The sequence below is a fragment of the Gopherus evgoodei genome, unplaced genomic scaffold (assembly GCF_007399415.2).
Source record: "Gopherus evgoodei ecotype Sinaloan lineage unplaced genomic scaffold, rGopEvg1_v1.p scaffold_182_arrow_ctg1, whole genome shotgun sequence".
Classification (NCBI taxonomy): domain Eukaryota; kingdom Metazoa; phylum Chordata; order Testudines; family Testudinidae; genus Gopherus; species Gopherus evgoodei.
In genome coordinates this window covers 11212-36941 of record NW_022059845.1, presented here as the reverse complement: position 1 = coordinate 36941, position 25730 = coordinate 11212, and the positions used below count along the sequence as shown (strand labels likewise).

The 25730-nt window shown below is 51.6% G+C and overlaps 1 protein-coding gene across 2 annotated transcripts; it reads right to left on the bottom strand.

Annotated features, from left to right (window-relative positions):
* Positions 1-6425: 6425 nt before the first annotated feature.
* LOC115640044 (endogenous retrovirus group V member 2 Env polyprotein-like) lies at positions 6426-14032 on the bottom strand. Of its 2 annotated transcripts, none has more exons than XM_030542918.1 (2): positions 13214-14032; positions 6426-8470 (listed from the first exon to the last, which is right to left on the bottom strand). In XM_030542918.1, exon 2 carries the CDS (start codon positions 7967-7969, stop codon positions 6584-6586), a length of 1386 nt encoding a protein of 461 aa, XP_030398778.1. In that variant the 5' UTR covers positions 7970-8470; positions 13214-14032; the 3' UTR covers positions 6426-6583. The 2 variants fall into 2 exon arrangements, with proteins under 2 accessions (XP_030398778.1, XP_030398779.1); XM_030542919.1 differs by lacking the exon at positions 13214-14032 and adding an exon at positions 8698-8714.
* Positions 14033-25730: the final 11698 nt, after the last annotated feature.

Sequence of the window (25730 nt, the reverse complement as noted above, 5' to 3'; positions counted from 1 at the left end):
ATCTCCCCCAAATTTCTAGTTTAAAGCTCTCTTAATCAGGTCGGCTAGCCTCCATCCTAGAAGTCTATTTCCCTCCTTGCTCAGGTGAAGCCCATCCCGAGAGAACAGTCTTCTGTCCTTAAATGCTTCCCAGTGGCCGTACATCCCAAAGCCCTCCTTATAGCACCACTGCCTGAGCCATCTGTTGATCTCCATAATCTTGTCACACCTTTGTCGCCCTTCTCTAGGAACTGGCAGAATCCCACTGAAGATCACCTGAGCCTCGATTTCCTTAAGCATCTTCCCCAGTCTGGCATAGTCTCCCTTGATACATTCCAGAGAGTATCTAGCCGTATCATTCGTTCACACATGAAGGACAATCAACGGATTCTTCCCTGCTCCCGCTAGTATCCTTTTCAGCTGCAGGTCCACATCCTGTATCTTAGCACCCGGCATACAGCACACCCTTCTGTTCCCCCGATCAGCTCTAGTCACAGGCCTGTCTATTCTTCTCAGTAAGGAGTCTCCAATCACATAGACCTGCCTATTCCTGATGACAGTGCGCTTCTCTGGTCTATCTCCCGCACCCACCAGCTGCAAGTCCTCTCGATTCCTATTCCCCCTTGCAATCCTCCTGGGGCTCATATTTGGTGTTGCCTCCATTGACTCCTCCCCTCCTCTTGCAGGACTATCAGCTCTTCTCTTTTTCCTTGCCCTCTCTCCTTCAGCGACCACCTGCTGTGCCTCTGCTTCATTTTACAACTCTGCAAACCTGTTCCTGAGTTCTATTTCTCCTTCACTGGCCCGTCTTTTCCTCTGCCTGGTTCTCTTAGTCACATGCTTCCACCGTCCACTTTCCTCCCCCAGCAGTCTCTCCTCTGAATTCTTTGGTCCTGCTTCCATCTGCACGTCTGAGCTTATCCCTTCAGCCCCCTCGTGTCTGTGCTCCATCGTCTGCTCAAACCCCCTTCTGAACTCAACCAGAGTTTGCACCTGCATCTCCAGTCCTCAGATCTTCTCTTCCATCAGCTCTATCAGGCGGCACTTCATGCAGACAAAGCTCTTCTCAGGCTCCCCCTCCAGGATCATGTACATGCTGCAGCTTCCACATCCAGTCATCCTCATTGTGTCTTTCACTGCTGCCTCTGTATCAGTCATGGCCTTCCCACCTGACGCCTGGTAGTCAACACAACACAAGCCCCCAGCAGGCACCAGACCACCACCCTATCCCTTGACTTGCTTGTCGGTTCCTCTGTCTTAGTCTCCCCTGCAACCTGCCCCTGGAAACTCCCACTGAAACTCCCCTGTTTACAGCTCTGGTTACTGGCTCCTGTGCTGCTGCAACTGTCTGTGCTGCTGCCTGACTGGCTGGCTCCTTATATAGGACCCCTAATCAGGTAAGCCGTGCCCCCTAATCAGGGCTCCGCTGCTCTCCCAGCACACTGCCCCTAGCAGCCTACACACACACACACACTACACAATACAATCCACAAACTACACACTACAAAAACCTGCTCCTCCAACAGAACTCCCACTGAAACTCCCCTGTTGACAGCTGTTTGCTGGTTCCTGTGCTGCTGCAGATCAAGTAGAGTTCAACATGGAGGAGCTTTGGTTCACTAAGGCTTAGATTTATGCCTAGTGACACCAACACTGGGGAGCAGCCGTTCCTGCGGGGGTGGGGCACTGCCTTCCCTCTCCAACTCTGCGAGGGGAATGGGGAGTGGCTGTTTCTGCAGGGGCGGGGCGCTGGGTTCTCTTCCCAGCTCTGCGAGGGGAATGGGGAGTGGCCGTTCCAGAGGGGGCGGGATGCTACCTTTCCTCCCCAGGTCTGCGAGGGGACTAGGAAGCGGCCTTTCCTGCGGGGGTGAGGCTCTGGGTTCCCTCCCTATCTCTGTGAGGGTACTGGGGAGCGGCCGTTCCTGCGGGGGCGGGGTGCTGCCTTCCCTCCCCAGTTCTGCGAGGTGACTGGGGAGCTGCCGTTGAAGCGGGAAGGGGACGTCAGGGGATCCTGTGCTGGACCCAAGCACCCTGAAACTCCAGAATGACTCGATTGAGGGGTCCTGACTGCGCTGAAAGCTCTGCTGTAACCTGCATTCCTGTTGTCCAATAAACCTTCTGTTTTACTGGCTGGCTGAGAGTCACTGTGGGTCCCAGGAAGACGGGTGCAGGATCAGACCCCCCTCACACTCCGTGACAGTTCCCTCCCCAGTTCTGCGAGGAGACTGGGGAGCGGCCGTTCCAGCAGGGGTGGGGCGCTCTATTCCCTCCCCAGCTCTGCAAGGGGACTGAGGAGCAGTCGTTTCTTCGAGGGTGGGGTGCTGGTTTCCCTTCTCACCTCTGCCAAGAGACTGTGAAGTGGCCGTTCCAGCGGGGGCGGGGCGCTGGGGTCCCTTCCCACCTCTGCCAGGGGACTGGGGAGCAGCCGTTCAAGCTGGGGCAGGGCTCTGCCTCCCCTCCCCAGCTCTGCGAGGGGACTGGCCGTTCCTGCAGGGGTGGGGCACTGGGTTCCCCTCCCAGCTCTACGAGGGGACTGGGGAGCGCATGTTCCTAATGGGGCGGGGCACTGGCTTCGCTCCTGAGCTCTGCGAGGGGACTGGGGAGCGGCCATTCCAGCGGGGGCGGGGTGCTGCCTTCCATCCCCGGCTCTGCGATACGACTGGGGAGCTGTCGTTCCTGTGGGGGCAGGGCGCTGCCTTCCCTCCCCAGGTCTGCGAGGTGACTGCAGAGCGGCCGTTCCTGCTGGGGTGGGGCACTGCTTTCCCTCTCCGTCTCTGCTAAGAGCCTGGGAAGCGGCCATTCCAGCTGTGGTGGGGTGCTGGGTTCCCCCCCTTCAGCTCTGCCAGGGGTCTGGGAAGTGGTGGTTCCAGCGGGGGCGGGGCACTGCGTACTCTCTCCAGCTCTGGCAGGGGACTGGGGAGTGACTGCTCCAGCAGGGTTGGGGGGCTGAGTTCCCTCCTCAGCTCTAGTAGGAGCCTGGGGAGTGGCAGATGGAGCGGGGTAGGGGCCTTGGCTTCCCTCCCCAGCTCTGGGAGGGGAGAGGGGAGTTGCGGTTCCAGCGGGGGCGGTGTGAGGGTGCTGCCCGTGGGAGCCAGCTGAGGTCACTCAATCAGGGTGAACTGCAAACAAAACAGGGCAGACAAACCCCAAATGCTGGTGGTTATTTCAATACTTAGATTTACCAAGCCAGCACAAAACAGCTTCTATAGTACCTCACTTGTCACTTAGAAGTCCAAACAACACAGTTCCCTTAAAGTGCCCAGCCTCAGGCCTCCGTCCAGTCACATCTGTCAGATATGATGATTCCTGAAAATCTTACTTCATCATATAAAAGAAAATTTTCTTCCAATCCCAAAGGATCAGCCACATACCCAGGTCCAATTACAACTTAGATCTTACCCAAAATACACGCTTACAGCCAATTCTGATTAACTAAGTTAAAATGTATTAGAAAAGAAAAGAGAGAGAGTGTTAGTTAAAAGATCCATATACATACAGACCTGAAGTCAATTCTTGAGGTTCAGATATATAGCAGAGGAGAGCTTGTAGTTGCCAAAAGTCCTCTTAGAAATAGTCCATAGGTTATAGTCCAGTTTCCAGATTCAGGGTAGCTCCAGTCAATGACTCGGGATCTCAATCCTTGTGGTTTAAAGTTTCCCCCTCTTGAAACCCAAAACAGATCTGAGATGAAGAAGGATCATGTCCCAGGCTTCTTATACATTTCCAGCAGCCTTTCGGCCTGAGCAAACAATAAGCTTAACTCCTCCCAAACATCCTGGCAATTAGCACAGAGTAATTTATCCATTAAACAGTTCAGATACAGGTTACTATAACCTTCAAAGAGACATATAGACAATAATACTATTTCACTCAAGTATCATTTTAAATGCTAATATTCCCTTTTTTGATCTTTGAATTAAAACTATACCAATAGACAAGACCTGTTTGCTTACATCACAAGCCCTGAGCAAACATCTCCCCTTCTACCTCTAACAATGCAGACTTGCATTTCAAAGCTCTGTTCATTTCCATATCTTGCTAACCAGTCCTTAAGATTCACCCATGGGTCAGGTCATTCCGTGAGGTGAGTTAATTAACTCTTTCTGGCCCTGTCTCCTTTCAGTGAGATATTATATTATACTCATAACATCACAGGTGGGGCGCTGGCTTCCCTCCCCAGCTCCGGGAGGGGAGCACAGAGTGGCGGTTTGAGTGGAGGCCGGGCTCAGGGTTCCCTCCCCAGCTCTAGGGGGGGCCTGGGGAATGGCGGTTCCAGAGGGAGCAGGGCACCGGCTTCCCTTCTCAGTTCTGGGAGGGGCCTGGGGTGTTGTGGCTCCAGAGGGGGCGGGATGCTGGCTTCCCTCCCCAGCTCTGGAAGGGGCCTGGGCAGTGGCAGTTCGAGCGGTGGCGGGATGCTGGCTTCCCTCTCCAGCTCTGGGAGGGGAATGGGCAACGGCAGTCGCAGCGGGGGCGGGGAGCTGCCTCCCCTCCCCAGCTCTGTGAGGGGACTGGGGACCATCCGTTCCAGTGGGGGCGGGGAGCTGGGTTCCCTTCATGGCTCTGCAAGGGAACTGGGCAGCGGCCGTTCGAGCGCGGGCAGGGCGCTGGGTTTCCTCCCCAGCTCTATGAGGTGACTGGGGAGCGGCCGTTTCAGCAAGGGAGAGGCGGTGTGTTTCCACATCATCTTTGCCAGGGGACAGGGGAGTGGCCATTCCAGTGGGGGCTGGGCACTGCCCTCCCTCCCAGCTCTGCGAGGGGACTGGGGAGTGGGTGTCCCACCAAGGGCGGGGCACTGGGTTCCCTTCCCAGGCTTTGAGGGGACAGGGAGCTGCCTTCCCTCCCCGGCTCTGCGAGGGGACTGGGGATCGGCTGTTCGAGCAGGGGTGGGACACTAGGTTCCCTCCCCACAGGGCCGGCTTTAGGCCGATTCAGCCGATTCCCAGGAATCGGGCCCCGCGCCTAAGAGGGCCCTGTGCCAAGAGCCGGAGCCACGGCCGAAGCACGTCAAGCAGCCCCGCTGTCCCGGCTGGAGCTCTGGGCTCTTTAAATAGCCCCCATAGCCCTGGGATAGCGGGGGGCTCAGGGGGCTATTTAAAGGGCCAGGGCTCCAGCTGCCTCTGCCACCCCATCCTTTAAATAGCCGCTGGAGCCCCGCCGCCCCCATGTATTCTCCAGGGCTCTAGCCGCTATTTAAAAGGTCTGGGGTGGGGTAGAAGCAGGGGAGCCCCAGGCCCTTTAAATAACCCCCAGAGCCCTGGGATAGAGGGAGGCTTCGGGGCTATTTAAAGGGCTGGGGCTCCAGCTGCCTCTGCTGCACCCCCTGCCCTGCCTCCAGCCAGCTCTGCACTCTGTGCCCACAGCTAGCCCCTGCCAAACCCTCCACCCTGTCTCCAGCCACCCCCCGCAGCCCTGCCCAAAGTCAGCCAGCCCCCACACACCCCTGCCTGCACCAGCCCTGCACACCCTGCCCACACCCAGCCCCAACCCCCCTGCCCGGTCTCCAGCCAATCCCGCTGCACTCCCCTGCCTGAAGCCAGCCAGTTCTGCACTCCACTGTCTCCAGCCCTCCCAACCCCTGCTGCATCCCCCTTCGGCCCTGCCTGAAGCCAGCCCACCCCACACCCCCATCTCCAGCCAGCCCTGCACCCCTTGCCCTGCCTGCAGCTAGACCCTGCCTCCAACCAGCCCCATGTCCACTCCTGCCCTGCAGTTCCAGGGCAGTAACCCTACATACCTTCTTCAATGAGGGGGGGAGCGAGTAGCTGGGACCCACACATGTGCACACCCGCAGGGAGTGGCAGGGACCCACACATGTGAAATGGCGGTCATTAATAAGCAATCAACAGCATATGTGATGCAATGTACATAATATTTAATTATATTATTTATATAGTTATGGAAAGTAAATAATACATGAAAGAAATGAAAGGCTTTTTTTTCTCCACTTTTTTTTTAAGTCATCCCCGCCAGGACCCCGCCGAAAATGTTCGACTGTTGCCAGCACACAGGGTGCCCGAGGACAGCAACAGTGGGGGTGTTCGTTGCCCGGTGTGCTTCACGCCAAAGAACACACCAAGGTGGAGAAGCAGGCTAAGTTTATTTGAGATCTCAAAGCAAACCTGATGCACGGAGACAGGCACGTCTCAGATCATGCACACTGATACAAACAGTTTCTCTCTTTTTATACATACTTTAGCCAAGCCGTTTCTATTACCCCCCCATGCCCCCTTCTTCCCCCCCTCCCGCCTTTCCCTGGGACTGCTACAAAAGCAATTATCCCATGTAGATAGATCACTCCTGGCACCTACTAATCTATCTTCGTTAGTGACTCTTCTCTAAACTACTATCTCATCCTAGTTTGTTATTCTACTCCCCTAGCCAGGTGCCTACAGGCCTCATTAGTGCCTCTTGGTACCGGCACTGTAGCTGATAGTCAGCTACTTTACATTCCATTCTTTAAGCCAGCTTGTCAGGTCGCTGAGAGTTCAATCATGGAAGGACTTTGGTTCACTGAGGCCTTAACAGGGGGCTTCATTGAGACACAGTGGCTTTCCACCCTCCCGAGTGGGCCAATGACACCAACAGTTCCCTCCTTTGAGAATACTCAACAAACCTTTGGCCGAGTTTTCTCATACTCTACAGCCAAGAAGTGATTGAGTTCTATGGAGCTGGGGCTCTCAACAAGAGGGTATGTAGGGCTCTCTGGGGTCAGGGGGTTACAGAGTTTGCGGAGTAACAGCTTGAAACACGCGATCAGGAGGAGGGTGATCAGGCACAAGACCACACCTGTGAGGAGGAGACGCACAAGGCCTTCCCCCAGCCCTCCTAGATTAGGCAACCTATTCCAGAGGGAATCAAAAATTGTGGGTTCCCTTTCCTGGGCCTTCCAATGGCTGAGAGCCTGTTCGGCTGACAAAATGTGTTTGTTAATGTCCTGTGAATTTTCTGGGACATAAGTACAACACTCGCTGCCAACCAGGGCACACACTCCGCCCTGGGAGGCTAAAACATAATCCAGGGCCTGTCTGTTTTGCAGGGCTAGCAATCGGAGCTGGTAAAGCTCTGAGTTAAGGCTTTTCTCTATGGCCAGGGTCTCATTAGCAAACTTGGTGAGAAACATAGAAAGTTTACGATACATTTGAGACAGCCGTCCCACCCCATAAGAGGGGAGGAGGATCATACCGAGTCTGTCTCCCACACCAATGGGCTCAGGGGTGACATATAAAGACCTACGATGCCTGGGGCGGCCAGGGGGCAGTTTAGGAAACACTCGAAGAGGAGGAGCAAGATATCCCACATAACAGCTTCCATACCACCGATGTGGGAGCCACTTATAGGCAGAGGTACCGCAAACATAAAAGGAGTGGCCATTTCCCACTAGCCCATTATAACCACTTTGCCACCTTTCAGTTTGGGAGCTACTGAAAGTTCCGAACCAGGCAGTAGAATTGGGTTTTCCATTAACATAGACTGGGATAGAGGCATTACTGCCAGGGGATAGATAATACTGGCAGGTGCTATTCCCAGCGGACCAGGTGTGATTGCTGGACTTGGACTGCTGATAGCACACCAACCCGGGGTTCACTGGCCGCAGCCTAATAGGGGGAGGGAGATGCGTTGAGTTGGCTTGCGGTTCCCAGGGGTCGTCCCTTAATGCGTACTGGGACTCAATTGTACAGTTTTGAGACAAGGGGGTACCCGAAATGTTTTTCCCCCTACTGAACCATCCCCAACAGAGATCTGACCAATTTTGGGGAACCACCCTCCAGGGCAACCCAACTGCATGGTGTGGGATTTGGGAGCATATCCAGCAGTTGGAGAGGTTAAACTCTTGGGCAAAACAAGCTTTCAGGGCCTCATACGTATTTGTTTCCAGCTTGTTAGGGATTCCTCTCCATCCCGCATGTGCCTGGGGAGAACCAGGAGTTACCAAAATGAGTGCTCCCATGGCAAGGAGTAATACTGTGGCAAGCTCTGACCTGAACTCCATACTGGGTTGGTAACCGTAAGGCCTAACAATTACAATTCCCCAAATACCCACAAAATAACAATTACCAATAGCAAACAGATTAAAAACAGAAGGGACCAGGCCACGAGGTTAGGCCGGCCCTGTGAAAATAAACAGAACCAATGCTCAGAGTGGTCGCTGGGAATATGCCGTGACTGTCCGAAGAGGGCACAGGGCATTTCCAGCAGACCTTACTGTCTTTTAAACAACAGCTTAAGTCCCAAATCGTCGCTGGCAGTGTTTTCCGCAGGCTGGACGGTCCACCGTTCAGGAGCAGGCACTGCTTTCAGACGAGAGTGATGGATCCAGTGCTTGTGTCCCTCAACCTTTGCAGCTGTGTGTGAGACCAGCAGGACAGTACGGGGTCCCTTCCACTTCTCTTGGAGAGGCTCGTCCTTCCAGGTACGAACGAGGACGGAGTCACCTGGCTGCAGGGAGTGGACAGGAGCATCCAGCGGGAGGGGCTGCAAATCTTTGGTATACCTGTGAAGAGAACAAAGAACAGCAGACAGAGAGCACAGGTACTGAGACAAGAAACCACAGCCTACCTCCCACTCCCCTAACAGAACCGGTGTACTATTCAGAGGCCATGCCCTTCCAAACATAATCTCGAAGGGACTGAGCCCTAACCTGCCCTTTGGGAGAGCGCGAACTCAAAGCAAAACAAGGGGTAAGGGATCAGGCCATCGGAGAGAAGCCTCCTGGCAAACCTTTGAGAGATGTCGCTTCAGGGTCTGATTTGTGCGTTCCACTACTCCACTGGCCTGAGGTCGCCAGGGAGTGTGGAGCTTCCAGGGGATTTGTAGGGCATCCGATATCTTCTGGACAACTTGTGACGTGAAGTGCGTTCCGTTGTCAGATTCCATCCATTGAGGAAGCCCAAATTGTGGAATGATCTCCTTGACGAACTTAAGGGCTACCGTTCTTGCAGTGTTGTTACGACATGGGAAAGCTTCGGGCCATCCACTGAATCGGTTCGTTAAGACGAGAAGGTATCTGAACCCCTGGGCCCGAGGGAACTCAGTAAAGTCTATTTGCCAAACCAATCCTGGGCCTGGGGTAGGTTTCAGTGTGGCTGGCAGCACTGGCACTCCCGGTCGGGGGTTATTCTTTTGGCAGACTAGACATTCAGCTTGTACCTGGGATACTAGGGGTCTAAGCCCAGAGGTTAGAAAATATTTATTTACGAGCTGGGTTAAAGCCTCTCTGCCAGCAGGAGTAGTCTGGTGTAGTTTCTGTAGCACTGGCAGTATTAGATTCTTTGGTAGGAGGATTTTCCCTTCCGTGGAGTGGAGCCATCCCTCCTTCTCCTTCAGCCCGAGTGTGTCCGCCAGGTTCCTTTCCTCACGAGAGTACTGAGGGGCTGGAAGCTCTCCTACCGATGGGATGAGGGCATGCATATGGGCATCTTCAGCTTCCAGTGGTTCCAGGGTAGCGGCTCACTTGTCTTCCCTGTCTGCCCTAGCATTGCCCTTAGCCACATCTTGATCTTCCTTTTGGTGAGCCCTGCAGTGTACCACTGCTACCGCCAAGGGGAGCTGTACCGCTTCTAAAAGCCGGAGGATCTGGGATCCATGCTTGACCGGAGAGCCTTGAGCTGTCAGCATTCCTCTTTGCTTCCACAGACCTGCATGAGCGTGCAGAACTCCAAAGGCATATCTGGAATCAGTGAAAATGTTAACTCTTTTCCCTTTTGACAGTTCAAGTGCACGGGTTAGGGCTACCAGTTCAGCCAGCTGGGCTGATGTTCCAGCAGGCAAACCCTCCGCTTCCACAGTTTCGTGGAGAGTTACAACAGCATAGCCCGCCCTCCTTTGTCCATTTACAACAGTGCTACTGCCATCAGTATACCACTCATAGTCTGCATTCGGGAGTGGCTGATCTTTTAAATCTGGACGGCTGGAGTATTGGGTATCTATTACATCCAAGCAGTCATGTTCCTGTTTTTCTGTTTCTGGCAACAGGGTGGCTGGGTTAAGGGAGGGGCAAGTCTGCAGGGCAACTTCAGGATTTTCTACAAGTTTAGCCTGGTACCGAGCCATTCGAGCCTGTGTAAGCCAGAGACCACCCCTAGTGTCCAGCAGGGCTTGGACCATATGGGGAGTATATACTTGCACCTTTTCCCCCAAAGTCAGCTTCTCTGCTTCCCCAAGCACTAGGGCAGTGGCTGCAACCGCCCGCAGACATGCTGGCCACCCTTTGGCAACTTGATCCAGCTGTTTAGAGAAATATGCCACAGGACGCTTCCAAGTGCCTAATATCTGAGTAAGCACTCCCAGAGCCACCCCTTTCCTCTCATGCACGTACAGCTGAAATGGCTTAGAGAGGTCTGGCAGACCCAGGGCTGGGGCTTCCATCAGTTTTCTTTTCAAGCCCTTAAATGCCTTGTCAGCTTCCGCTGACCAGTGAAAGGGGTCGTGATCTGCTCCCTTAACACATTCGTACAAGGGTTTAGCCCACAGTCCGAACTCTGGAATCCATATTCTGCAGAAGCCTACCATGCCCAGAAACGCTCTGAGTCGTTTGCGATTGCTTGGGACAGGAATTTGACAGATAGCTTCCTTTCTCTCGTTCGAAAGCTGACGTTCCCCCTGCCTTAGGTGAAATCCTAAGTACTGTACTTCTGTGAGGGCAATTTGAGCCTTGCTCTGAGCTACTCTATACCCCCGGAGTCCGACAAAGTTTAGGAGGCTCACAGTAGCCTTAAGGCAGGGAGTTAGACCCACAGCAGCAATTAACAGGTCATCTACATACTGCAGGAGGAGAACTTTATCCTCATTGTCCCATTCCTTTAAGTCTCGGGCCAGTGCCTGGCCAAAAAGGGTAGGAGAGTTTTTAAATCCCTGGGCCAGCACTGTCCAGCAAAGCTGCTTTTTAACCCTGTTGTTGTCTTCCCACTCGAAGGAGAAAATCTCCTGAGACTGAATGTCAACTGGAATCGTGAAGAAAGCATCTTTTAAATCCAGGACTGAAAAGTGGGTGTACTACCCCCCTACAGAAGCCAACAGTGTATACGGGTTTGGAACAAGGGGGTGCAGAGTCTTGACTCGCTCATTCACAGCCCTCAGGTCCTGGACCAGCCGATATGTGCCATTGGGTTTTCGCACAGGCAAGATGGGGGTGTTCCAAGCTGACTGGCATTCCCGCAGTACCCCATACTTTAGGAACTGGTCTATAGTTTCCTGTAGTCCCTCTCTGGCTTCTCTCTTGATCGGATACTGCTTAATCTGCACTGGACCTTTTCCCGGCAGGAGCTGAACCTTAATGGGGGTGTGATGGGCTGCTTTTCCTGGGACCCCCGATGCCCACACTAGAGGGAAAACCTGGTCTTCCCACTGGCTCCACTCTGGGGCTTGCATGGCTGAAGGCTCAACTGCAAGGGTCATTATCCAGGCATTCTCTGGGGGCAAGGTGAGGGTTATTTCATCCTGGGTAAAATGCAGGGTGGCACCTAAGCGACAAAGCAGGTCCCGTCCCCGCAGAGGCGTTGGACAATCGGGGAGATAAACCAGTTTGTGAGATAGAGTTCTGCCTCCCAAAGCACACTCTGCTGGAGCATATTCCGGACACTTGGTTCCTTTCCCTGTGGCGCCCACCACAGTGAGGGAGTCTGCCACAGGCAGCTGAAGGGGTTGATTTACAGCGGTTCGTGCTGCTCCAGAGTCTATTAAAAAGTCTATTTCCGAATTTCCCACCCGCATCTTTACTCGGGGTTCCGGGGGCAGGATAGTCCGTCTCCCCTGACACCCCTAGTCTTGATCCTCTGCTGCCATCATAGGGGTAGCTTCCCTCTCGGGGCACTCATTTTTCCAATGTCCCTCCTTTCGGCATCTGGCACACTGGTTGCGACCCAGACATCTTTCCTGTGAGCCAGGGCGCCCACGTCCACGGCCTCTCATTCCCCGGCCCCTTCTACCTTCCTGAAATCTTCCCTTGCCACCAGCCTGTACTGCTGCAACCATTATTTTTGCTTGCTTTCTTTCCTTTTCTCCTTCCCTGTTGCTGTAAACCCTGTTTGCAGCTTCCAAAATCTGTGCCATAGTCATGCCCATTAAATCCTCCTTTTTCTGCAGCTTTCTCTTAATATCAGGGGCAGCCCGACTGGTGAAGATACCCTTTATGATTGCCTCAGTTTCCTGGCTATCAGGGTCTGCATTAGTATTTTGGCGAATTGCATCCCGGATGCGCTGCAGAAAAGCAACCGGACTTTCCTTGGGCTCCTGTATGAGCTCGTAAGGCTTAGCCCAATTGTTATGTCTGACAGCTGAGTGTCGGAGTCCATGCAAAAGCAACTCCTTGTATACGATGAGGCGGGTCATATCCCTGGGGTTGTTTGGGTTCCACCCAGGGTCTGCTCGGGGGAGCATGTCAGTGGGGATGGGGACATTGTAAGGATCCCGGTCATGTCTCCTCTGTGCCTCTTCCTGTGCCTTAGCCAGGAGCTGATTTCGCTCTACCTCTGACAGCAGGGTTCTCAGGAGGACGTTACAGTCATCCCAGTCTGGCTTGTGGCTAGCCAGGCCTCCCTCAAACACTGCGATAAACTTACTGGGGTTCGTGGAGAATTCCCCTGCCTGTGCCTTAAAGGCTGCCAAATCCACTGGGTTAAAAGGTACATGCGTGTAAACCTGCATAGTAGTGGCCGGGCGACGGTCTCCTCCCCGACGGGATATCCGAGTTTCAGTAATTAGCGGATAGAATCCCACTGAGGGGGCGATCTCTGACACCCTAGGCACCTCGTTCTTATATGGTGGGGGTGCTGGAGCCGAAGGGGACACCGACTCTGCCATTACAACTGGGAAGGGGTTCGGGGGACTAGCAGCAGCTACTACCGGACCTGCCGGAGTCAGATTACACTTTTGCACCAGGTCTGACCTATTTCTTAGCAACATAAACAGTTGTGCATACATATGCTCATCCCATTTACTCGTTCGCTGACAAAACAGAATTAATTGGAGGATCGTGTTATAATTTAATGATCCCTCCGGTGGCCACCTTTCCTGGTCCTCTAGTTGGTACTGAGGCCAGTCTACTGTACAGAATCTTTTCAGCTTGTTCTTAACCATCGGATCCGACCCAAACACTTTCCAATTCATCAGAATGCATTCTAAGGGTGTACACCGTGCCCTACCGGTACTCTGTCCCTGCCCCATACTCTAGGGAGATACTGGGCGTCCCCAGGTCAAAACAGGCAAAAGAAGGTTTACAGTACTGGACTGTTCCTACCTTATCCACGGGACCGGTTCCCCACCGTCGCTTGAAGCAGCTTCTCCACTACTCAAGCGCGTTACACCGTTGTGCCCTCCGGGGTCGACCACACCGCGTCTCCGCCGAGGCCCCCGATGAAGTCACCAGTGCGCGCTGGGCGTCGGTCGTCGCCGCAATCCGTCGACCTCCAGGAGGGGTCCGGGCAAGGCCAGTTTTAGCCTCGATGCCCACCCAGGGACGCCAAAACTGTTGCCAGCACACAGGGTGCCCGAGGACAGCAACAGTGGGGGTGTTCGTTGCCCGGTGTGCTTCACGCCAAAGAACACACCAAGGTGGAGAAGCAGACTAAGTTTATTTGAGATCTCAAAGCAAACCTGATGCACGGAGACAGGCACGTCTCAGATCATGCACACTGATACAAACAGTTTCTCTCTTTTTATACATACTTTAGCCAAGCCGTTTCTATTACCCCCCATGCCCCCTTCTCCCCCCTCCCATCTTTCCCTGTGACTGTTACAGAAGCAATTATCCCAAGTAGTTAAATCACTTCTGGCACCTACTAATCTATCTTGTTAGTGACTCTTCTCTAAACCACTATCTCATCCTAGTTTCTGTGATTTGTTATCCTGCCCCCTTAGCCAGGTGCATACAGGCCTCATTAGTGCCTCTTGGTACCAGCACTGTAGCTGATAGTCAGCCACTTTACATTCCATTCTTTAAGCCAGCTTGTCAGGTCGCTGAGAGTTCAATCATGGAAGGACTTTGGTTCACTGAGGCCTTAACAGGGGGCTTCATTGAGACACAGTGGCTTTCCACCCTCCCGAGTGGGCCAATGACACCAACACCCGCAGGGAGTGGCAGGGACCCACACATGTGAAATGGCGGTCATTAATAAGCAATCAACAGCATATGTGATGCAATGTACATAATATTTAATTGTATTATTTATATAGTTATGGAAAGTAAATAATACATGAAAGAAATGAAAGGCTTTTTTTCTCCACTTTTTTTTTTAAGTCATCCCCGCCAGGACCCCGCCGAAAATGTTCGAATTGGGCCTTGCACTTCCTAAGCCGGCCCTGGGACTGGGGAGTGGCCGTTCCTGCAGGGGTGGGGCACTGGGTTCTCTTCCCAGCTCTGTGAGGGGACTGAGGAGCAGCTGTTCCAGCAGGGGCAGTGCGCTGCCGTCCCTCCCCAGCTCTGCGAGGGGAGTGGGGAGCAGCCGTTCCTGCAGGGGCGGGGCGCTGGGTTCCCTTCCCAGCTCTGCCAGGAGACTGGGGAGTGGCTATTCCTGCGGGGGCAGGGTGCTGCCTTGCCTCCCCACATCTGTGAGTGGACTGAGGGGCCATCATTCCAGCGGGTGCGGGGCTCTGCTTTCCTTCCCCAGCTCTGCAATGGGACTGGGGAGTGGCTGTTCCAGCAGGGGCGGGGCGCTGCTTTCCCTCCCCAGCTCTGAGAGGGAACTGGGAGTGGCCGTTCCTGCGGGGGTGGGGCACTGGGTTCCCTCCCCGTCTCTGCGAGGGGACTGGGGAGTGGCCGTTCCTGGGCAGGCGGGGCGCTGGGTTCTCTCCCAGCTCTGCGAGGAGAGTGGGGAGCGGCCGTTCCTGCGGGGGCTTGGCGCTGCCTTCCCTCACAGAGCTGGGGAGGGACTGGGGAGCGGCCTTTCCTGTGCTGGCGGGTGTGACAGTGCTGCCCGTGGGAGCCAGCTGAGGTCACTCAATCAGGGTGAACTGCAAACAAAATGGGGCAGACAAACCCGAAACGCTGGTGTTTATTTCAATACTTAGATTTACCAAACCAGCACAAAACAGCTTCTACAGTACCTCACTGGTTACTTAGAAGTTTAAACTACGCAGTTCCCTTAAAGTGCCCAGCCTTAGGCCTCCGTCCAGACACACCTGTAAGATGTGGTGATGTTTCCTGAAAATCTTACTTCATCATATGAAAGAAAAGGTTCTTCCAATCCCAAAGGATCAGCCACATACCCAGGTCCAATTATAACATTGATCTTATCCAAAATACACGCTATAGCCAATTGTTATTAACTCAGCTAAAATTTATTAGAAAAGAAAAGAGAGAGTGTTGGTTAAAGGATCAATACACATACAGACTTGAATTCAATTCTTGAGGTTCAGATACATAGTAGAGGTGAGCTTGTAGTTGCCAAAAGTCCTTTTAGAAATAGTCCATAGGTTATAATCCAATGTCCATATTCAGGGTGACTCCAGTCAGTGACTGGGGATCTCAATCCTTGTAGTTTAAAGTTTCCCCCTCTTGAAACCCAAAGCAGATTTGAGATGAAGAAGGATCGTGTCCTAGGCTTCTTATACATTTCCAGCAGCCTTTTGGCCTGAGAAAACAGTAGGCTTAACTCCTTCTCCCAAACATCCTGGCAATTAGCACAGAATAATTTATCCATTAAACAGTTCAGATACAGATTACCATAACCTTCAGAGAGACATATAGACAATAATACTATTTCACTCAAGTATCATTTTAAATGCTAATATTCCTTTTTTGATATTTGAATTAAAACCATAGCAATAGACAAGACCTGTTTGCTTACACCACAAGACCTGAGCAAACATCTACCCTTCTACCTCTAACAATGCAGACTTGCATTTGAAAGCTCTATTCATTTCCATATTTTGCTAACCAGTCCTTAAGGTTCACCCATGGGTTAGGTCAGTCGGTGAGGTGAGTTAATTAACTCTTTCTGGCCCTGTCACCTTTCAGTGACATATTATATTATACTCATAACATCACACCCTCAATGCAAAATTGATGCAGGAAGGGATGACACTAACATCACTGACTGCATCCCAAAAGCTCTGCATCCTGGGTTTGGTTTTATTACAGCTTGTACTGGGTTAGAAGCCATATTAGTGTGTAACAGAAATGTTTTACCAAATTCATGTTCAATAACATGATTGAATCTCTTTACAAACTTAAGGCCAAACTTGGTTAGAACAATAATGGATTGGATCTGCTCTCGCAGCAGGATTCCTGTATGTTTCATATGATCTTGCCAAGAGCTAAAGAAACTAGCTATTTTATCTATACAAGCTCTGGCAAATGTTTGGAACTCAATTAATATTAAATCAATATAGATATTAATGTTGTTCACAGTGTAGGAATCTTGGCATTTAGTCATGAAAGCAATATGGTAGTGTGCCTCAGTTTCCCTTTTCATACAGCACATCAGGTCTGGAATGTCTTTTCTTCTGTGAAAAGTTCCAAGACTGTTTACAGGCACTAGCAGTGAAACATCAGTATAACAAGGCCTTTTAACATAAAGTGTGTTCTCATATATTTCTGTTAACATGTTGAAGGGATTTTCCAAAAGATTAGGCACATTGTACATTTTTACAGTTGTTGGTAATAGCATTACACTAGTTACAAAATTTACCATTAGGAATAACAACAAATTCATTGCAAGTGTCCATCTATAATTATGTTTGTCATGCCATACCTTTGGCTCAATACCATTGGGGTTTTGACATTTTAGGGTTAACCTGCGGCTTCCCTTTGCAAAATTCAGTTTTCTCTTTCCTCCTCCTTCTGTAGGATCACACCCTGATTTCTCTTGCTTAATATAATTCACTGGCTTAAGGGGTGGGCTCTCTGTGCTAACAGCTATTAGCAAGTCTTTCTTCTCCCTCCCAGTCAGGTAATTTGCATCAACACAGACACTAGCTTTTAGATTTTCAGCTGCTACCCATTCCAAGGCTGGACCCTGTTTTACAGAGATACCACACAAATTCAAATAGTCGGAGGGTGAGAGTCTGTTTGCTCTCCCCTGCATCCTCAAGCATTTGGCCATAAAACTGTTCTGCTCTGAAACACCAGTAACCAAATTTCTCCTCAGACCCTTGGCACTTGGTCATAGGGCTGTTTAAATTCCTTAACAACTTTTACTTCATCAGAGACAGTCTCAAAGCCATTCACACTGGATTTTTCAAAAGGAAAGTCAGTGGATCCATTTACAATAGAAAATTTCTGGCTGTTAGGAACTGAAACTTCCTTGATTAAATCACTTCCACACTCTTTAGTTGTACCAAAATGCTTGCACAGATTACCATGAGGATTTCTTTCCTTAGCAGCTTCTCTAAGCAGCAATTCACCTCTCACAGAAACTCTGCCCTTCCCTGCTTCACCCAGGGCTTGCTCTAAAGGAACACTTTCTTGAGCCCCCACAGACTCTTTCTGGGTATCACTTACATTCAGAATCACCTCTGACCCATCAGGCAGATTCCTACACAATTCCTTTTCAGGCAAACATAGACTTTCTAGATAACAGGTTAGAAGCATTCTCCTTCCCTTGGCCATGAACAAGCTCAGGAATCTTTTCCTTCTTGCTACAAGTTGTCAAACTGTCAGTAGGTAACACAATTAAATCATCTTTTTGCTCTCCTTGTGCCCTGGCTAGGGTATCACCTTGATTAGACAGAGTTGCTACATCCTTTTCCAACCACACATTAGCAACTGGCAAACTACAAGCACCAGAATTGTCTGGTCTCTGGGATTTTGCTAAGACACTAACTGGATGAAACCTAGTTACAGGGCCTTCTCCCCAGCAGACACAAACTTAGGACCATTCCCTTCCCGGGCTTTAGCTGTATTTACAACCAACTCTGAGACAACTGAATTACCCTCTACCATCACAGGCTGAAAGGCACCTTCTGTCTGCTCCACAGACACAGAAGAGCCGGAGGGCTCGTCCAGACTAGGGGAGGGAAATCGATCTTAGATACGCAACTTCAGCTACGTGAATAACATAACTGAAGTAGAATATCTAAAATCGAATTACTCACCCGTCCAGACGGTGCGGGATCGATGTCCGCGGCTCTCCGTGTCAATTCCGGAACTCCACCAACCCCAACGGAGTTCCGGAATAGATATAAGCGCGCTCAGGGATCGATATATTGCGTCTAGATTAGACGCGATATATCGATCCCCGAGCAATCGATTTTAACCCGCAGATACGGCGGGGTAGTCTGGACGTACCCGGAGACACATTCTCCTTCACCAGACACACAGCTTGGGATTTCCTTTCCCTTGTCCCAGCACACAAGGCTGTTCACAGACAGCTGCTTGGAAACTGAGGTAGCTTCCTCCATAGGCAAGTCAATACCCCTGACAGATACAGGCACGTTTTCTTCACTTTCACATTTTTCCACACAGGAAAAAGGTTAGGGATAGGGACACTCATTTTCCACTATTTCTGCCTTCCCAAACTGCTGACCAGATAAAGCCATCAACTCACAAGGATGACTAGGCTCCTCCAAACCTTCTCTACCAGGCACATTGCCACTTCCAACAGATAAGCTGCTGCTTTTTTCACTACACTGAGCTACTTCCAGCAAATCACAGTTACCCATTTCAGGTTCACTTTTACAAGCTCCACTAGCCACCAATCCATTACCCATCTACCCTTTCCTTCCTCAGTTAGGGCTTTCATCTGACCATTTACTTGAATCTGCTCCTGAGAAATATTTTCCTCCCCAATGAGATCATTTTGCTCTTGATCTACATGGCTACACTAGAGAGTTGCAGCGCTGGTGAGGGAGTTACAGCGCTGCAACTTAGGATGTGGCCACACTTGCAAAGCACGGCCAGCGCTGCAACTCCTTGGTTGCAGCGCTGGCTGTACACCCAGTCGAGCCTCAGGTGTAGGGATTCCAGCACTGGATCACCAACACTGGTCAGCAAGCGTGGACGCCCACCAGCGCTTTTATTGACCTCCGGGGTATAAGGAGGTATCTCAGCATACCTTAGAAGCCTCTCTGGTAATCATGCACACTCCACTGCCCTAGCCTCAGCTGACCCCACCTTTAAATGCCCCGGGAATTTAAAAAATCCCCTTCCTGTTTGCTCAGCCAGGTGTGGAGTGCAATCAATCATTCAATCAATCAGCGACCATGCCTCCACGCCCCAGATGAGCCCCAGCATGGAGCAATGCAGAGCTGCAGGACCTCATCATTGTTTGGGGTGACGAAGCTGTGCAAGCACAGCTGCGCTCCAGAAGGAGAAATTATGATACCTATGGGCAGATATCACAGTCCTTGCTGAGAAGGGGCCATGAACGGGACGCGTTGCAATGCAGGGTAAAAATAAAAGAGCTGCGGAGTGCTTACTGCAAAGCCCGTGAGGGAAATCGCTGCTCAGGAGCTGCCCCCACAACCTGCCGTTTTTACAAGGAGCTGGATGCCATACTTGGGTGTGACCCCACTGCCAATCCTAGGAGCACGATGGAGAGTTCAGAGCAGGGAGAAGTGGGGGAGGGTGTAGAGGAAGCCGACAGTGAGGCTACTGGGGTGGAGGGAGACACCCCGGAGTTCCAGGAGGCATGCAGCCAGGAGCTCTTCTCAAGCCAGGAGGAGGCTAGCCAGTCGCAGCAGCTGGAAGTTGCTGGTGAGGAAGAAACTGAGGATCGTGCTCGGAGTAAGTAGATTTTTATGTTTTGGGAGAGGAGGGTTTGGGTTATGGCTGCCTGCATGCATGCCTAAACGTGGAATAGCCCATTGATTTGCTCTATCACGTCTCTGTAATCGGCCTTGGTAATCTCTTGAAAAGTTGCAGCCAGAGCGTGGGCAATGTGCTTTCACAAGTTTATAGGGAGAGCCACCATGGTCCTTGTCCCGGTCAGGCTAACTCGTCCGATCCACTGTGCAGCGAGGGGTGGGGGGGACCATGGCTGCACACAGGCAAGCTGCATAGGGGCCAGGGCGGTATCCACATTGCTGTAGAAGACCCTCCCTCTCTTCCCAGGTAACACGCAGCAGTGATATATCTGACAGTAGGAAACCCTGTTGAGAATTTAGGGATACTTGAGCGCAGGGCGCCAGGTTCGCGGTCCCCTCCCTCAGCCCCGCGGTGCGCTCCGGTCTCCCCCCCTCCTTTCTAGCAGGCAGTCAGCCCAGCGGTGCGTTTCCCCCCCTCAGCAGCAGGCCGACAGTTCCGCGGACCGCCCCCCCCCCCGCCAGCAGCTCGCCACCTTCATGTTCCCTACTGTCCCCTGTGCAGGCCACCAGCTACCTCCTGTACCCAGTGCAGATAAACCCCAGTGAGCCATCAGTCAGTTCCCCCTCCCAGGTGAAGTCGGGGCAGAAACTCTCACCCCATTGCTCGACATGCCTTCACTTCCCTGGCCTCTCTGTGTTATGTTAGGTATGTGGGAATGATGCTACAAAAAGTCTAAAAACTCCTTCACTGTGTGATAATAAACAATGTAGCCTCTGTGTATTACATGTTTCTATCTATGTTTTTTTTAGTGACCTTGACTAATGCAGCCGGATCACCGCCCTCACGTCGCTTGCAGAACTTGAGAAAAAATCCAAGAAAATCAAAAGAGGAGTTGATTAAAGCAGTAATGAATCACTACAACAGAGAAAGTAGGAAGATGCAGGAATGGAGAGGGAAAATGTATGAGTGGAGGCAAACAGAAAGCAGGAGAAAGGAATTGGCTACCAAAAAAACCTCAAAGCACATGATAAGCCTCCTGGCTCGCCAAACTGACACTTTTGAGTCTCTCGTAGCCATGCAGGCAGATCTGTACCGTGGTAACTCACACCCCTCCCAAAGCTCTCTTTCTTGTTCCCCAGTATTTGCACAAAACACCTTTCTCCAGCAGCAAGTTTCTTATTACCCCCAGCTGCCCCCAACACCTGTACCATCACCTTCCAGCCCTGATAACTACAATTCTTACCCTGTGCACTCCACCCCCATTACCCTGCAGCATAGTAATCCTGAAGTGCAGCAGACATTGAACAGTAATCCAAACAGGACATATTCAAACCTCTGAATGTACAGTCCACCACCCTCACCCCCCTGGCCTTTTATGTACTGTACTTTGAATAAAGGATTTTATGGCTTTTACAATACATTTTATTATTGCAGGAAGTGGTAAATATTGTACCCCAAGGTAGAAAGGAGCACAGCAAAGGCACCAAACATTACTGTTGGCTCTCAGCATCAAATTGCTCCCTTAAGGCATCCCTAATCCTTGAAGCCCTTTCCTGGGCCTCTCTAGTAGCCCTGCTCTCTGACTGTGCAAATTCATCCTCTAGGCGTCGAACCTCGGAGGTCCATTCCTCACTGAATCTTTCACCCTTCCCTTCACAAATATTATGGAGGGTACAGCACGCGGATATAATAGCGGAGATGCTGCTTTCCCTCAAATCTAGCTTCCCATAAAGACACCTCCAGCGCCCTTTCAAACGGCCAAAAGCACACTCCACAGTCATTCTGCACCGGCTCAGCCTGTAGTTGAACCGGTCCTTGCTCCTGTCAAGCTTCCCTGTATACGGTTTCATGAGCCATGGCATTAAGGGGTAAGCGGGGTCTCCAAGGATCACAGTGAGCATTTCGACGTCCCCTACTGTGATCTTGCGGTCTGGGAAAAAAGTCCCGGCCCTCAGCTTCCTGAACAGGGCACTGTTCCGAAAGATGCGTGCATCATGCACCTTTCCAGGCCATCCTGAGTAAATGTCAGTGAAACGCCCACGGTGATCCACAAGCGCTTGCAGAACCACGGAGAAATACCCCTTGCGATTCACGTACTCTGATGCCAGGTGGGGTGGGGACAGAATAGGAATATGCGTCCCATCTATTGCCCCTCCACAGTTAGGGAAACCCATTTGTGCAAAGCCATCCACAATGTCTTGCACGTTCCCCAGAGTCACAGTTCTTCTTAGCAGGGTGCGATTAATGGCTGTGCAAACTTGCATCAGCACCATTCCAACGGTGGACTTTCCCACTCCAAACTGGTTCGCCACCGATCGGTAGCTGTCTGGAGTTGCCAGCTTCCAGATTGCAATAGCCACCCGCTTCTCCACTGGCAGGGCAGCTCTCAATCTCGTGTCCCTGCACTGCAGGGTAGGGGCGAGCTCAGCACACAGTCCCATGAAAGTGGCTTTTCTCATCTGAAAGTTCTGCAGCCACTGCTCGTCATCCCACGCTTGCAGGACGATGTGATCCCACCACTGAGTGCTGGTTTCCCGAGCCCAAAGGCGCTGTTCCACGGTGCTAAGCACGTCTGTTACTGCCACAAGCAATTGAGTGTCTTGAGCGTCAGGCGTTTCAATATCATCGTCTGACTCCTCACTGTCACTTTGCAGCTGAAGGAATAGCTCCACTGCCATGCGTGATGTGCTGGCAACATTCATCAGCAAGGTCCTCAGCAGCTCAGGCTCCATTTGTAACAGAAATCTCAGAAATCGCGCTGCAGACTCACAATGCCGCCAAACTGCTCGGAATGTGTAGCAAAGCACCACGGGTCGTTGGAACAGGAAGCGGAAAGACCAGCACACTTCCTTCCCCTTCCCACAAGCCACAGCGCAAAAATGGGATGAAGTGTTCTGTGGGATAGCTGCCCACAATGCACCACTCCCAACAGCGCTGCAAGTGCTGCAAATGTGGCCACACTGCAGCGCTGGTAGCTGTCAGTGTGGCCACACTGCAGCGCTGGCCCTACACAGCTGTACGAACACAGCTGTAACTACCAGCGCTGCAAAACTGTAAGTGTAGCCATGGCCTAACTCCAGATTCACTTCTGAGACATTAGACAGACTTTCAGAAACTTCATTCCCAGACACACTGCTTTCTTGAACAGACAAACTGCTATTACCCACCAGGTTAGACTCCCCCTCTCCCTGACTATAGCAAAACTGGTTAAACACAGAAAACTGCTCTGAGTAATACCACATATCAACATAGTTATAAGCTGGATTTTCAAGAGGATACAGTTTCTGCTGTTCTTTCCTTGCTTCTTTGACTTGGAGCTGAAGTCTGGCAGTTTCTTGTTGCATCTTGTGAATTTCCTGTTCCAGCTTGTGTTGCCTCTGTCGAGCTTTCTCCTCAGCAGCCAGTAATTCCAGACGCCCCTTACGAGCTTTCTCTTCTCTCTCATCAGCCTCCTCCTTTCTTTCAGCATCTTCTTCCTCCAGCTGGGCCAAGGCTTGCTTCTCTCTCATTCGAATTTCTGCCAGTTTTTGCTCATGTTCAAACTGCAGGCTGTCCATCAGGGCTTGCAGTTTCATTGCTTTTGCTGATGCCTTCTGTCTCTTGGTCACTGATCTTTAATCAACCAAATTCTCAATCCCAAATCTCAAATTTGGATAGCGTGGGATTCTGACCCAAAGCCTAATTGACCTGGTTCTGTGGATCCTTGCACGTCTACGCCACTGTGACGGTGCTGCTCGTGGGAGCCAGCTGAGGTCACTCAATCAGGGTGAATTGCAAACAAAACAGGACAGACAAACCCCAAATGCTGGTGGTTAGTTCAATACTTAGATTTACCAACCAGCACAAAAGAGCTTCTATAGTACCTCACTGGTCACTTAGAAGTCCAAACCATGCAGTTCCCTTAAAGTGCCAAGCCTTAGGCCTCCGTCCAGACACACCTGTCAAACATATGATGATGATTCCTGAAAATCTTACTTCATCATATAAAAGAAAAGGTTCTTCCAATCCCAAAGGATCAGCCACATACCCAGGTCCAATTACAACTTAGATCTTACACAAAATACACGCTTATAGCCAATACTTATTAACTAAGCTAAAATTTATTAGTAAAGAAAAGAGAGAGAGTGTTGGTTAAAAGATCCATATACAGACAGACTTGAATTCAATTCTTGAGATTTAGATACATAGTAAAGGTGAGCTTGTAATTGCCAAAAGTCCTTTCAGAAATAGTCCCTACGTTATAGTCCAATTTCCAGATTCAGGGTGGCTCCAGTCAATGACTGGGGATCTCAATCCTTGTGGCTTAAAGTTTCCCCCTCTTGAAACCCAAAGCAGATCTAAGATGAAGAAGGATCGTATCCCAGGCTTCTTATACATTTCCCGCAGCCTTTCGGCCTTTCGGCTTAACTCCTTCTCCCAAACATCCTGGCCATTAGCACAGAGTAATTTATCCATTAAACAGCTGAGATACAGGTTACCATAACGTTCAAAGAGACATATAGACAATAAAACTATTTCACTCTAGTATGATCTTAAATGCTAATATTCCCTTTTTTTGATCTTTGAATTAAAACTAGAGCAATAGACAAGACCTGTTTGCTGACATCCCAAGACCTGAGCAAACCTCTACCCTTCTACGACCAACAATGCAGACTTGCATTTCAAAGCTTTATTCATTTACATATTTTGCTAACCAGTCCTTAAGGTTCACCCATGGGTCAGGTCAGTCGGTGAGGTGAGTTAATTAACTCTTTCTGGCCCTATCACCTTTCACTGAGATATTATATTATACTCATAACACCACAGGTGGGGCGCTGGCTTCCCTCTGCAGCTCCGGGAGGGGAGTGGGGAATGGCAGTTCAAGCGGGGGCTGGGCTCTGGGTTCCCTCCCTAGCTCCATGAAGGGCCTGGGGAGCGGAGGTACCAGAGGGGGTGAGGCACCGGCTCCCCTCCCCAGCTCTGGAAGGGGCCTGGGCAGTGGCAGTTCGAGCGGTGGCAGGATACTGGCTTCTCTTGCTAGCTCTGGGAGGGGCCTAGGATTGGCTATTCGAACGGGGGAGGGGCGCTGACTTCTCTCCCTGGCTGTGAGAGGGGCCTGGGCTGCGGCAGTTGCAGCAGGGGCAGGGCGCTGCCCCCCCTCCCCAGCCTGTGAGAGGACAGGGCAGCAGCCGTTCCAGCGGGGGCGGGGTGCTGCCCCCCCTCCCCAGCCTGTGAGAGGACAGGGCAGCAGCCGTTCCAGCGGGGGCGGGGTGCTGCCCCCCCTCCCCAGCCTGTGAGAGGACAGGGCAGCAGCCGTTCCAGCGGGGGCGGGGCTCTGCCTTCCGTCCCCAGCTCTGCGAGGAAACTGACCGATGGCCATTGGGGAGGGGGCAGGGCTCTGCCTTCCGTCCCCAGCTCTGCGAGGTGAATGGGGAGCGGCCATTGCCACGGAGGCGGGTCAATGGGTTCCCTCGCTGACTCTGTGAGGAGACTGGGGTGCAGCCGTTCCTGTGGGGGCAGGGCGCTGCCTTCCCTGAGCAGCTCTGCGAGGGGACTTTGGAGCAGCCGTTCTAGAGGAGGCAGGACACTGGGTTCCCTCCCGAGCTCTGCGAGGGAACTGGGGAGTGCCCGTTCCAGTGGGGATGGGGCGCTGCCTTCCCTCCTGTTGCTGGTACAGACAGTGCCCAAGGCCAAGCAACAGTGGTTCGTGGCCCAGTGTGCTCAGCTCGAATAAAAACACCAGGGTGGAGAAGCAAAGCACAAGTTTATTTGAGCTCAAATAAGGTGCAAGGGAGAATACAATCTCAAATCCTGCACACACCCATAAGCGGCTTTTCCCTTTTTAAATTCTTTTTCTTTCCCCCCCCTCCTTTCCCTGTAGGTAAGCGCAGGTGCATTAAGTAACCTTGGCTGCGACAGCTTGTTAGTAATGTTGCAGACACAGCAGTGCCAGAGGCAAGCAACAGTGGTTCGTTGCCTAGAGTGCTTAAGCGCCAATAAACACACTAGGGTGGAGAAGCAAACAACCAAATTTATTTGAGCTCAGATAAAGTGCCGGGGAGAAATAACAATCTCAGATCAAGACATGCAT

Excerpts from the sequence above, each read along its gene's own strand:
- LOC115640044 (XM_030542918.1), bottom strand. The coding sequence starts at position 7,969 with ATGGAGTTCAGGTCAGAGCTTGCCACAGTATTACTCCTTGCCATGGGA.